The following is a 13,336-nucleotide window of genomic DNA, read 5'->3' as shown; positions in this document are numbered from 1 at the left end:
GCAGAGAGAGGAGGAGGAACCTGGGAGGATGACAGACACCTCCATCCACTGATCCACCCCTCCAACCAGAGCTCACATCTAGCCTTACATTTATCCTACACTACCCAGTAGATGCGTCTACTAGCACGTGCTGTGCCCCATGACCAAGCCCCTTCCCAAAGCCCCACCTCCAGACTCACAACATGGCTAGGAGATATTGCAGACCTGAGCCATGACACGCTCAACATGCACAAGACCCTGCTTGCTCACAGGTGGACACAAGCAGGCTGCCTTCTGGTCTCACAGAGCTTACAAACCACAACATGTGGATGTGCTGCGGCCCAAGCACACGGATGCTTGAATTCAACAGAGGTTGGTGTCCAGGAGAGAAATCTGGTTCCATGACAACAGATGAAGGTAAGACACAAAGCTGACCTAGATTGTTCAGGAAGGACAGTGTGGCCAAGTGGAGTTTGACAAGAGCGCTCTCGAGCTGGAGCCCGAAGAATGAATCAAAAGCCCTGATTTTGCAGGTGCAACTCTGCAGGCAGCAGGTACGGGGATATTCTCAGCCCAGGAAATTATAGGGCAGAGGAAGCCATGCACACCGGGGACTGGCAGAAGGCTGGCAAACCTCAAAAGAAGGGGTATGCAAAGGGCAGAGACTAAGGCAGGGGGTCGCATGCCACAGAATGATGGGAGGGCAGGCAGGACAGGGCATGCTGGCTGGGACAAAGACAGTAACGCTGCTCTGGAGAAAAGGAGGAACACATTGAAGTTTCAAACCAGAAAGTGGTACGCTCACACTTGGGAGTAGAACACTGGTTACTGCACTAAGGAAACAATTGGAGGAGACAAGAAAAGAAGCAGATAAACCAGTGGGGGTTGCATGCAAAGATCCAGAAAATGTATTAGTGAGGCTTAGGCAGAGATGCTGGAGGTGGATTCAGATGTTATAATGGAGGTAAAGCCAGTTGGCTTTGGTAATGGCTTAGATGCCGAAAGTGAGGGACACAAAGGTATTAAAAACACCAGGGTTTCCGGTTCACACAGTCGATGGACACTGGGCTCATTCCCAGGGGAAGAGACGCCATGAAAGGGCCCAAGTCAGCAGGCGTGCAAGGTGGAGCTAGCCACGTGGAGATGTCCACTAGGGAATGATCCGGGACTTGGAGAAGGCAGCATGAAGCATGTCCCAAGAGGAGAAGGCAGGGGCAGGGGCAGCCAGGAGGAACCTCCAGACTTCGTGGTGTAGGGCCAGACATAGTGGCGCAACCCTGTGATCCCAGCCAAGAGGTGGGAGGCAGAGATGGAGAGAGGAAGATCACAAGTTCGAGCCCAGCCTGGGCAACAACAATTTATGAGAGCTGTCTCAAAAAAGCAGGAGATATAGATCAGGATGAAAACCCTAGGCTCAGTCACCAGTACGAGAAAACACATACACACACACACACATACACACACAATGATGTGATAGAGGAAGATGGGCTTGCAGAAGAGGAGTGAGAAACAACTACCACAAGAATAAGAAGAAAACCCCGAGAAGGGTGGAACAGATATCAAGAAAACAGTGTCCAGTTAGAAGGGAGAGTCGACGCTGCTGTTCTCTGCTGAAAAATCAACACTGACAACGCTGGGAAACATGTTCCACGTTTAACAGCAAGAACACTGTCGTATTACTTTTCTTTCGTTGCTGAGACAAAAATACCTGATGCCCCAAATTAAAGAAGGAAAGGTTTATTTAGCTCGAAGTTTGCGGAGCTTCCTGTCCATGGCCAGCTGGCTCCAAGGCAGGGTGGCGTGCTAGGGGACAGCAGAAGCAGCAAGCGCACCAGCCGGGGAGAACACACCTTCCTTCCTCCCTCTTCTTGCTCATCAGCTGTCAGCCCAGCCCCACACCACCTCCCAGCCCTCCTCTTGCCCAAGCGCAGGTTGTTTACAAAGTAAGGACCCTGTCTCCCTGCTAAATCATTTAGTTGAACTTTTAAACTTCTCAGATTGACAGAACACCATGGGAGAGCAGTGAGGGTGTGCCCTTTCCACCGCAGCATGTAGAACTGCTGAGTGATGTAGTTAAGCTTCTAGACTCCTCCAGTTTACACAGTGTATCGACCATAGCAGAGATCGCTCCCAGCTGCCCTCCACAAAACGCACTTCCATGTCCGGGCTAGGGTAGAAGCCAAGCATCCAAATGTTCAGGAGTAAGACTGGAGAAAATCAATATCCGCAGTTCTTTCAAGAACTGCATTGCAGGGAGCGGCTGGCTGTTGAGCAGGACCCGTGAGATGGCACAGACAGAAGCCAGGACTTCTACAGGACAAAAATAAGTGACTACAGCTCCCGGCCTCCACTCGTCCCTTCCCCAGGACAGCCATGTTTAAAGGCCACAACTTAGCCCTGCACTCAGGGGCTGACTTGGAGCACGCTGGCGCCATTACCACTTCTGGGGCACGCAGGGAAAATCGGGGTGCATGCAGGCTGCACGTGAGGATTTCTCCTAAGATTTTTTCACTCTGCATCTTCAGAAAGGGCATCCTTCCAGCCCACACTGTGAAGGCTTGCATATTGGAGAGTCCGTTTGGCCCGCATTATTTTAACTGATAAGAAAATTATAAATTTATCATGGAAAGATGACATTTGGAGATATATACATGCCACAGAATGGTGACAGCAAGCTGTGTGGCACATACACTAGCAGTGTGTGGCTATAATCCATTTAGGACACGGGCATATTTTTAACCAGTGCATATGGATATATTTACATGCCAAGAAATTCACACATTGCGAGTGTACAAATTAGTGATTCTTAGTAAACTTACCAAGTAGTGCAACAACAGTCCACTTTTGGATATTTTCACAATGCGGTAAGACATCTTGTGCCCATCTGCAGCTCATCTCTACTGTCTTCCAATTCCAGGCCTCTACCAATCTACTTTTTGTTTCCATATTCATTTTCATGTGTATTTTTCTTTTTTTAATTGTTTATTTGTTGATACAGGGTCTCGCTACACAGTTCAGACTCCTCCTGTCTCAGCCTCCCCAGCACTGGGATTACAGGAGTGCACCACCACGCCCAGTTTTGGGGCCAGCGTGACACGCCAGGGTTCTGGGGCTGACTCGGCATGTGACACTGGGGATCAAACTCAGGACATTGCACTTGCCAGACAGGCGCCTAGCCTGCCAAGCTGTCTCCCCAGCCCTTCATGCATATTTCTGATGAGTAATAGAAAACACTGTGTTATCTTTTCATTTGACTTTCACTTCCATAAATGTTTTCAGAGTCATTTGTACAATGTGTGTGTATATGTATGTGTGTATGTGTGTGTGTGAACACCTCACTCCTTTCTCTTGCTGAAAGAAACAACTCCACTGCGTCTGTCCAGTCGGTATGAGAGGGGCCCATGCTATTTGCACTTGGGAGCATTTGCATGACACTAATGTGGATACTCACACTCCAGTGTGCATGCAAAGACGCTTTCACTTTTCTAGGTTGATACTCAGAAGAGCTGCTACGTACTATGATAAATACATGTTTAGCTTTTAAAGAAAGTGCTGCGCTGTTTTCCAAGTAGCAGTTCCTGCTGTGTAGTCGTGAGGGTGCGCACTGGGTCTTGTGTCAGAGCACACGAGTGTTGTTCGAGGGGCCAGTGTGCAAAGATGTATGTGTGTGTCAGTTCACAAGCAGCAAGGAGTTGATAGTTGAGAAAATTGTTGATAAAGCTGTAGGCTAAGGAGATTCCTTCCTTTTTAAATAAACTAGTAGAATCTATCAAAACTTTGTGTGGTGAAGGTTCTCTAGAGCAGAAACGGAGACATTGAAGGCCCGCCTTGCTCTGAGTTAGTCTGATACTGCGAGGGAAGCGGCCAGACCAGAGCTAGCAGCTATGCAGGAGCTACCTAAGAGTCTCTCACTTTAAATTACACATGGGGTGGCTCGTATGCTTCTGACAGCAACCAGAAATGGCCTAGAAATCAGAACCAGTCTCATTTTCAAAGATCAATTCAGCAGTGTAGACTAGATAGCCCACATTAAGAGAGCTTAAATAACGAGCTGCTTTCTCACACAGCGCCAGAAATTGGGAGGCAGGCAGGCTCCTCGGGGCCATGACCACCTCTCCACACAGTCATCGAAGGTCTGGGGCCCTCCCAAACTCAGACTCTTCATTCACAAGATTTGATCTTTCTCTTCAGAGGACGAGGTGGAGAGCAGAGCTCCAGCTTTCGGGCCACTCTTCCAGGCAGCACGGAGGAAGTGGTCAAGGGCAGGAGAGTTTGTGCTGGTTGAGTTTGCTAGCTGTGTCCGTTCACCTGCCTCTCGGGAGTCGCGCCAAGACTTTGTTGACACCCAGTGGCCACAACTGGGCCATGTGACCACCTTGTTTGCACTGGAAGGTGGATCATGAGTGTCACAAGCTGGACATGCTGCTGTTCCAATAAAATAGGGTCCACTTGAGAGAAAGGAGGAAGAGGTGTTGGAAGACAGCCCACAGTCCTGCCTTGCTGGAGTAAGCAGTGGAGGAAGGGAAAGGGTACCGTAAAGAAGCCTGGCAAACAGTACGTCTACTAACAGTTGCCATTTGGATCCCTCAGAGGAAACCTGAGGTGCATCGGGAAGCAGGCACAAAGGGTGAGGAAGAATGAGAGGAGACATTTCAGGAAGAAAAGTGAGTAACAAGATGGGATATCAAGGTTGCTACGGTGGGACTCCCACTTGAGAACGACAGCTAAGAAATGCCTGAAAACCCTGCCACTGTCAAACTGAAGAAGAGGAGGTTGTAGAATGTCCTGCTTTCTGACTTTTGTTTTAGTTGAGGATTGCTGGGGGGGAGGGAGAGAGAGACAGACAGACAGAGACAGACAGAGAGGAGGAAGAGGAGGAGGGGGAGGAGGAGGAAGAGGAGAAGGAGGAGGAAGAAGAAGAAGAGGAGGAGGAGGAGGAGGAGAGGGAAGGAGAGGGGAGGAAGAAGAAGAGGAAGAGAAAGGGAAGGGAGGGGCAGGGGAGAGAGGGAAAGAGGAAGAAAGAGAGGGGAGGGGAGGGGGAGGAGGAGAGGGAGAAAGAGAAAGAGGGAGAGAGACAGACAGACAGAGACAGAGACAGAGAGACAGTCAGAGAGAAAGAGAGACAAGCAGGCAGGCAGACAGGCAGAGAGACAGAGAGAGAGGCAGAGAGAGTGACAGACAGACAGACAGACAGGTCCTGGTCCAGAATGTGGCTGGAGCCCTGAGGGCCAGACTTTGGCAGCGAGAGTTGAATCTGAGCTCACAGAGAAATGAAATCAGAAGTCGGCAAGCACCTGCTCCTCAGGAGAAGCACAGATTGACGATTGAATCTCACCTCATATTCTAAAGTCACCACTGGCCGACGCCCCTTCTCGTGGTGTGAGACTTCTAATTATGTAACTTACCACATGGGATTTTTAGAAATAACTCCCTTGAGATAGCACAATGCTAAGCGCCTTACAATTCACCTAAAGTGTATAATGTCACAGTTCCGAATTTATTTTAGTGTCTTTCCAGTGGCGAATGATGTTGAATGTTATTCATGTGCTTGTTGGACAGGTGATATATGGTTTGGCAAAATGTCCATTCAAACCATTTGCTGCATTTTTTTCCTATTTTTATATTAAGCTCTGTGCAGTGGAAATGTCATAGCCAATGAGGTTTAACTGAAGCATGAGTATTGTTAATTGAAAACTTTTCATCATTTTAAATTATGCATTTGTTCTAATTTACATAGACCCATGCAGACTTTGGGTGCACGGTGTGAGGTTTCCATGCATGTACAAAGCATATAATGATCAGATCAGAGAAGTTCGTCCCCTCTTTTTGGTAAGCTATTTGATTTTTTATTATTTAGTCATAAATGTTTTCTACCCATTCTACCCCCAAATCCATTATCAAATTATCTGATTTGCAATTATTTTCTCCCAGTCTATTCGGCAAGCTGTCTTCTCATTACTTTGCTAGTGTCTGTAAAATAATATTTTTATTGTTGACAAAATCCACTTCCTATTTATCCACACATTTCCTTTGGTTGGGGGGTAAACGCTGAACCCTGGCAGCTAAGCCGTGGGGAACAGGAGGTGGGCAGAAAGCCAGAGCATGAAATTTAAGGAAAGCTATAAAAAATAGCTGACATTTAAGCTGGGTCTTCAAGGATAAGAAAAAGAGGCATAAAATTGAAGAAGAGCTTTGCAGGTATGGAGCACATCGGGATAGATTCTCTCCTAATCCACTCTACCTCCCTGCTACAGTCAATTATCACAGATTCAAAACAGGAACCCCTACCTCCACCAGCACAGTATGGTTAAGGCTGACAGAGGCAGCCCTGTCTCGCAATTATTAATATAAGGCCCAGTCCTCTACACAGCAGTGCTGCGTCTGTGCGGCCTCTGTGGGACCCAGGAGCAGCGATGAGAGAGGATTAACTCCACACTGGTTAGCAAGGACTCAGGTCAGAGACGCCGCCGAGTCAACCGTTCTCCCTGCAGGAGGCATTCGGCCAGCCAGATGCAGGCGGGAAGGGCTGTGTGAGCCCAGCCAGTGCCAAGCCGGGCGGGGCAGGCAAAGCCTGCAAAGCTTCTCAAGCGAGGAGTGGCCTACATCGTCATGCAGCTTTGCAAGTGACACGAGCGTCCTGGAAACCACAGGCCACAGCGGCGTGAATTCACCTCTGGGTGCGCCTAGGAGTAAAGAGAAGCTCCCGAGGGATGAGACTGCGCTTCTCTGCAAGCCCGAAGAGCAGCACTTCGGCACCAGAAATTACATCGCACTGTGAAAAGAAGTCGCTGTGGTCCATCTCACGCCCTCAATGCATGCCCTGAGATTCACAGTCACGTGCGTTTTTCTTTAAACCAAAACTGTCAAGCTACAAAACTGCTTGCAAACAATGGGAATGCATGAGGGTGCTCCTTCCTTATCCTCTCTGATTCGGATATCTCACTAGACAAAATAAAATAGTGCTGAAATCTCGGTTTTCTTTGCAATTCCCTGACTCCCGAGAACATCTTTTCTTATGCTTATTAGTCATTTGCATTTCCTTCTTGGAGAATTACTTATTCATATCTTGCTCAATTTTCTAGGAGGTCGTTTGTCTTTTCTTATCAATGTCGATGAGTTCTTTGTATGTGAAGCAAAGTAGCCTTTGCCTGTGGTGTATGCGCATGTTCCTTCCCCTTTGCCGTTAGACCCTGTTTCTGCTACTTTTTCCATACTAAATTTGGGGATGCTGATTTTAAGATCTCTCCACTCTAAATTCTGTAATTGAAACTTTCTTTTCCTTGCATAGTTCTCCTATTTCACACAGGAGTTTGGATGATAAATAGATCATTAATCCATCTGCTGTGGAGGGAGGGGCAAAGGAACTCATGTGCATCTGCAGACTCCAATCTAACAGGAACCATCGGCATCAACCGGGAAAGTGATCAAACCCTGCCGGTTACCCAACAAGTAGCAAGTGCTCCGCTCACCCGTGCACTCGCGCAGGCTGGCCTGCAGGGGGCGCAGGTGTGCTTCTCAAGCTCTGGGCAGAAGCCCTGGAGCCCGACCAGCTCGCTGTCAGTCAGCAAGTGTAGGACGCTCAGTGGTCCCTGGGCTGAGCCAAGGATTAAGTAGGAGATGTTTCCCCCTCGGCCAATGTACACGCCCTGAGCTTTGCCCTTCACATCTGGCGATGCCCCACACCTCCTGCCTTGCTATGCCTGCAGCTGCAACTGTCGCCACCCGAGGCGGCGGCGGCGGGATCACGATGCCCAGGTGGGTCTGAGCGCCCAGAGGGGTCGGAGGAGAGGGGACGGCGACCAAAGGCTCGCACGCACGGCTGCTCCCGGCTGCTCCCCGAGCGGGAGGAAAGTTCCCTTGCCGCTCCCAGCGCCCCTCGCTCTCGCACCCGGCCACTCCAAGGTAAGAACAAAAATCTGAGCCCGCTCCAGACGAGCCTGCAGCTGCACAGAGACGCGGAAGGGGGATGCTACTGCCCCTGCGCTGAGCACCACGGCGCCCCGAGTCCCGCGGGACCCCGCCGCGCTCGGCCATGAACGCGTCCTGCTGCCCGCCCTCGGCTGCGCGCCCCCCGCCACCCAATGGCTCCGTGCTCCTTGCACCCTCGGCCCTGGGCAACCGGAGCAGCAGCGAGTTCTGCGAGCAGGTCTTCATCAAGCCCGAGGTCTTCCTAGCCCTGGGCATCATAAGCCTGCTGGAAAACGTCCTGGTGATCGTGGCTGTGGTCAGGAACGGCAACCTGCACTCGCCCATGTACTTCTTCCTCTGCAGCCTGGCGGTGGCCGACATGCTGGTGAGCGTGTCCAACGCCCTGGAGACTGTCATGATTGCCGTGGTCCATAGCAACGCGCTGGCCTTCGAGGACCAGTTCATCCAGCACATGGACAACATCTTCGACTCCATGATCTGCATCTCGCTGGTGGCCTCCATCTGCAACCTGCTGGCCATCGCGGTGGACAGGTACGTGACCATCTTCTACGCCCTGCGCTACCACAGCATCATGACGGTGCGGAAGGCCCTGGCCGTGATCGCGGGCATCTGGGTGTGCTGCGGCGTGTGTGGCGTGGTGTTCATCGTCTACTCCGAGAGCAAGATGGTCATCGTGTGCCTCATTACCATGTTCTTCGCCATGATGCTGCTCATGGGCACGCTGTACGTGCACATGTTCCTCTTCGCGCGGCTGCATGTCAAGCGCATTGCGGTGCTGCCCCCCGCCGATGGGGTGGCCCCGCAGCAGCACTCCTGCATGAAGGGCGCCGTCACCATCACCATCCTGCTGGGCGTGTTCATCTTCTGCTGGGCCCCCTTCTTCCTCCACCTGGTCCTCATCATCACCTGCCCGGCCAACCCCTACTGCATCTGCTACACCGCCCACTTCAACACCTATCTGGTCCTCATCATGTGCAACTCCGTCATCGACCCCCTCATCTACGCCTTCCGCAGCGGGGAGCTCCGCAACACCTTCAAGGAGATTCTCTGTGGCTGCGCCGGCGTGAGCTTGAGATAGGGTGGTGGCACCCGGGAGACGGTGGGCAGCCCACACCCCCTTTGCCTTTCCCTCCAGCCATGAAGTTCAGCAAGGAAGAAAGAAATACTTAGGGGTATAAAAATGTGTCAACAGCCACATGACTTTTAAAGAGAAAGTGACAAGAGAAAGCTCCCAGGGAGGGTCCCTGATGAGTCAGTCATTTCTGCTCTCCACGTAGTCACTGGAGACCACAGCGGGCCACCAGGGCTTGCAGCGCCCGCCTGGCCCTCCTCCTCGCCCCACGGTCCCGGCTGGAGGAGTCCTGTGCCCGGGAAGCTGGCGCAGCTCCCCACCAGCAAGCCACCCAGCAGCCCGGCCCTGCTGCTGCTGGCTGTACAGATAGCTTCGTGCTTCTGCTGTGAGAGCTCAAGTTGCTAGCCTGCTGCTTTATTTACAGTAAGTAAAGTCCTGTTGGGAAAAGCGATGCCAGGCCGCTTTCCCTCTTCTTGCCCTCACATCCACGCCAGCCTCCAAAACAGCAAGGGGGTGCCACCCACGTCCACTCCTGCTGCTCCTGTGGCGGTTGGCATTGCTAGGTGTGCGCATTCAATCTAAGGTCGCCTGCAAAATCTGTTGAAAAAGAGGAACCGGTGGATGGAAGGTATATAGTTTCATTGCACATTGAGAATCTGCAGGACTACCGTGTGGCTTTTTAGGAGCTCTCTCTTTTGTACCTACTATCTGTCTCCGTCACATGATGAAGGCATCAGGATTTGTGAAAGAATATCTTCTGGCTCACTGCTCCTTTTGTTCGGTACAACCTTAAAGCTGAGTGATGCTGTTTGCAATATTCGCACTTTGTCAAATAAAGCGACTCCTGCCCGTGCGCAGGGTTAGGTCACCGCCATTGCGGTGTCCCGCAGGACGCTGGTAGCATGGCCGGGTCCTTCCCTGGCCTGGATCCCTTTTGTTTCTGCCACCGCAGCCCCCAGCCCCACATGCTCACATTGTGCCGGGTCTCTGCTGTGCTGTCCTGTGTTGGCCTTACCTACGCTGGAACACGAGGGGCGGGGTTTGAGGAATGCCCACTCGCACAACCCTCTGTGTCTTGTGATTTTTTTTGTACCTGGAGAATTTCTGTTCCTATAAGCAAAACCACTTATTTCTTGTGATGTTTGGAAATAATAAAATGCTTCTGTGGCTGCTAAAATTGTGTCACAGTGTGGTACACCAGCTAGAGTCACCCTGAGGTCCTGCCAGTGGCTACCGTGTCTTATACTGAAGTCCAGGAACTATTTCATAAATAGTGTAAATTCTCCATTGATCAGACAAGCAGCCTTTTCTAGGGCAGTGCCTTTCAGCCAAAATACCAAAACCTCCCATTCACTTTCCAAAAATACCAGGCTCATGGCTCCTGCACCGCGATCATCCTCTATTTTCACCCAGAAGCCCCAGTAATCAGACTCTTCTGCTGCCCATCAGCAAGCAAGTGTCGAAAATAGGAAACTGCATTGCTTGGAAATTATGTTAAGGTCTCTTGGAATTATGGTGCCTGTTCTGTGTAAATAAGAGAAAAATAACTTACTTTTCTTCTCTTCATACCAGTTTCCAGGTTATTTTACTTCCTGCTGTCATCACAGCTCTAAGGTAGAAGCATCACACAGATGGACAAACTGAGGCCCAGAAGGTTTGGGGCTGCCCAAGGATGTCCAGCGGGTGGGGCTGGCAGTGCTCCCTGTGTCCAGCTGCTGTCACCCAAGGGTTTCCAGAAGCACCATGGATCTGGCCCTCCCTTAGGACATGCTGGCCTCCAGGAATGCTCCCAGGCAGGGGTGCCCCGGAGTCAGCGGGGGCCCAGTCTGGGTGCAGAGTCTGCCCAGTGGCTCTGAGGTAGGGCCTGGGCTTCTGCTCCACCGCAGCAGTGCTCCTCAGGATGGGGCTCCTAGTCCAAGGGCAACTATTGTCTTTCTTTCTTTCTTTCTGTTTTTCCTTCTTTCATCCTCTTTCCCTCTTTCATACTGGGACTTTAACCCGGGAACTTACCCATGTTAGGCAAGTACAGTACTCCACCTTGGAGCCACACCCCCAGACTTTATTTTTTCAGACAGGGTCTCACTATGTTACCCAAAGTGGCCTCAAATTTGTGACCCTCCTGCCTCAGCCCCCTGAGTAGCTGAGATGACAAGCATGCCTCACTTCATGTGGCACCAGCACAGAGGACTTTGGAAGGCGCCTGGTGTGATGCGGTTATCTGCAGAGTTGCTGTGCCACGCAGGAGGAGGGTAAGGAGCTCGGCACAGTGCTTGGGCCCTGTGGTTGCCCTGCCAAGAGGGTCACCTCTGCCCTTTATTTTACCGCTGAAGCATCTGAAAACAAAGACAAGTAAGGAAACTGTCTTCGGAAGTGCAGCTGGCACGTGGGTAAGGGGAGCTGCAAACTCAGGCTGCCTGACCCCCTCCTCACCCTCACTGTGGGCCGCGCACCTCCCCGGAGTAGATGGGGTGGCTGAGCAGGACCCAGATGGCCCTGGGGCCATGAGCTGCCACGAGAGACCCTTCTGTGGGCTGGCTCCATGCACTTGTCCTGCAGTTTGCAGCAGGCTCCAGAAAGAGGCAGCTAGGACCAAGAGGCAACAACTTGATGTGTTGTGTTGTGTTGTGCTGTGCTGTGCTGTGCTGTGCTGTGCTGTGCTGTGCTGTACTGGGGTGGGATGGAGTAGGGTGGGGTGGGGTGGGATATGATGCTCTAGAAATTCTCTGGGACACTAGGTGGCCAGAGTGGGATGCATAATAGAGTTAAGTTGCTGTGTGCAGGCCTTTTCCTGGTACTCATTTGTCAGAAAAATTCACTGAAAGCAGGAAAACCGTCATCTCCCCCACCACCCTGTCTCAGATGGTCATGGGGAACCTACTTGCAGCCAAGTGTGAAATGACACAATCCCCCTCCTCAAGGCGTGGCTGCACAACAGGACTTTGTGAGTCTGCTGCCTTGGTTAAATAAATGGATCTGTCAGCTCCGGCCTCCCCCCATACACACACAAAATACACTGAGAACACATGTGCTAAGAACTCTTGCTTCTCGCCCCATCCCCAAGGCAGAATCCCTCAGTGACCTGTCCATCCATAGGCCTCTCAAGGTGGGTTTCCATGTCTTTCCGTGGGGCTGGGAGCTAAAACCCAGGCAGGCCTCCTTGGCCGCAGCCACCCTCCCCCACCTTCAGCTCCACTCGGCTCAGTCTGCATGCAGCAGCCAGGCAGGCATCTAAAGCCAAGAAGCAGGGCTGAGCACACTCTTGCTCAAAGCCCCCAGCATGCCCCACCATTCCCGATCAGCTCCTGCCTGCTCTCCCAGGCACTTGCTTCCTGAACTCCGAGCTGGGTGCTCCATCCCGCCGCAGAGCCTCTCTGTCTTCCTCTTTCATGGCTTTCATTCTCCACCCCAAATCCCCAGAGACCCCTTTCCCCACCTCAGTCATTGACGCCATCCTTGTCTTGTCTTATCACACATTTTCCTGCGCAAGCTGGCTGGTTTATTTCTCAGCAATGTCTCCAACTAGAAAGCAGGGCCTGGGAGACAAAACCAGTCGGTAACCATGGGTTCCATGCATAAGTGACGACTCACGCATTTAAACATAAGTTCCATCCCAAACCAAGACACAAAATGCAATGGGCTCCGATTTGGGTGAGAATCAGCACCCAGTGTGGAAGTGACAAACACAACCATTCACCTCAGCTCAGCACCAGCAGCTCAGGGGTCCCGTTCAGATAACCGAGAACTACAGAACAAAATGCAGAATAGGAAAATGAAATAACAAACGCCTTCCACTGAGGAGCGCAACATTCTGCATCTAAGAACACCTTTATAGGGCCTAAATGAACAAATGATGTCAGGCACTGCTCACTTACGTGCAGATACAACCTAAGCACTTAAATATACCAGTTCCTTCAATCCCCACCTAAGCCCCAGAGCTAGGTGCTGTCAGCACTGGCCCCAGGGATGGGGCTCTTTGGGTCACAGGGTTAAGCTCATGACCCTACCCGGTGAGCAGGGGAGAGGGGAGAAGAGAGTGGCCACCAGCCCTCTGGGTGATAGCATTCCTTAGTGCTCACAGAAACACAGAACCCACAAGGAAGGACCCCCAAGTCTGGGCTGTAGCATTGGAAAGGAAAAAGATTTGTTAGGCGAGGAGCCAGACAGACCCGGATGGAAATCTTCAGGCCAGGCTCTCCACTTCCAGGAGCCTCGACTGAGGGGCTGCAAAGTGGGGGTTCTACCTTCTGACCATCTAGAAGCTCCTGAAGCAGCCTGCTTTGTTTTGCTTTGCTTTGCTTTGTTTTGTTTTCTTTTCTTTTTGATTTTTGTTGTTGTTGTTGTTGTTGTTGTTGTTTT

At 51.3% G+C, this 13,336-nt stretch overlaps 1 protein-coding gene and 1 pseudogene across 1 annotated transcript; both read left to right on the top strand.

Annotated features, from left to right (window-relative positions):
* The first annotated feature begins 5,605 nt into the window (after positions 1-5,605).
* Positions 5,606-5,734, top strand: LOC111818034 (annotated as a pseudogene).
* A 2,274-nt stretch (positions 5,735-8,008) lies between these two features.
* Mc3r (melanocortin 3 receptor) lies at positions 8,009-8,986 on the top strand. Its single transcript, XM_004636015.1, has one exon. The coding sequence runs from the start codon at positions 8,012-8,014 to the stop codon at positions 8,984-8,986; it is 975 nt and encodes a 324-aa protein (XP_004636072.1). The 5' UTR covers positions 8,009-8,011.
* The last annotated feature ends 4,350 nt before the right edge of the window (positions 8,987-13,336 follow it).

This window comes from Octodon degus, unplaced genomic scaffold (genome assembly GCF_000260255.1).
Source record: "Octodon degus isolate 3935 unplaced genomic scaffold, OctDeg1.0 scaffold00077, whole genome shotgun sequence".
Taxonomy (NCBI): domain Eukaryota; kingdom Metazoa; phylum Chordata; class Mammalia; order Rodentia; family Octodontidae; genus Octodon; species Octodon degus.
Note: the sequence above shows the minus strand (reverse complement) of the source record. Positions and strands in the feature narration are given on the sequence as shown.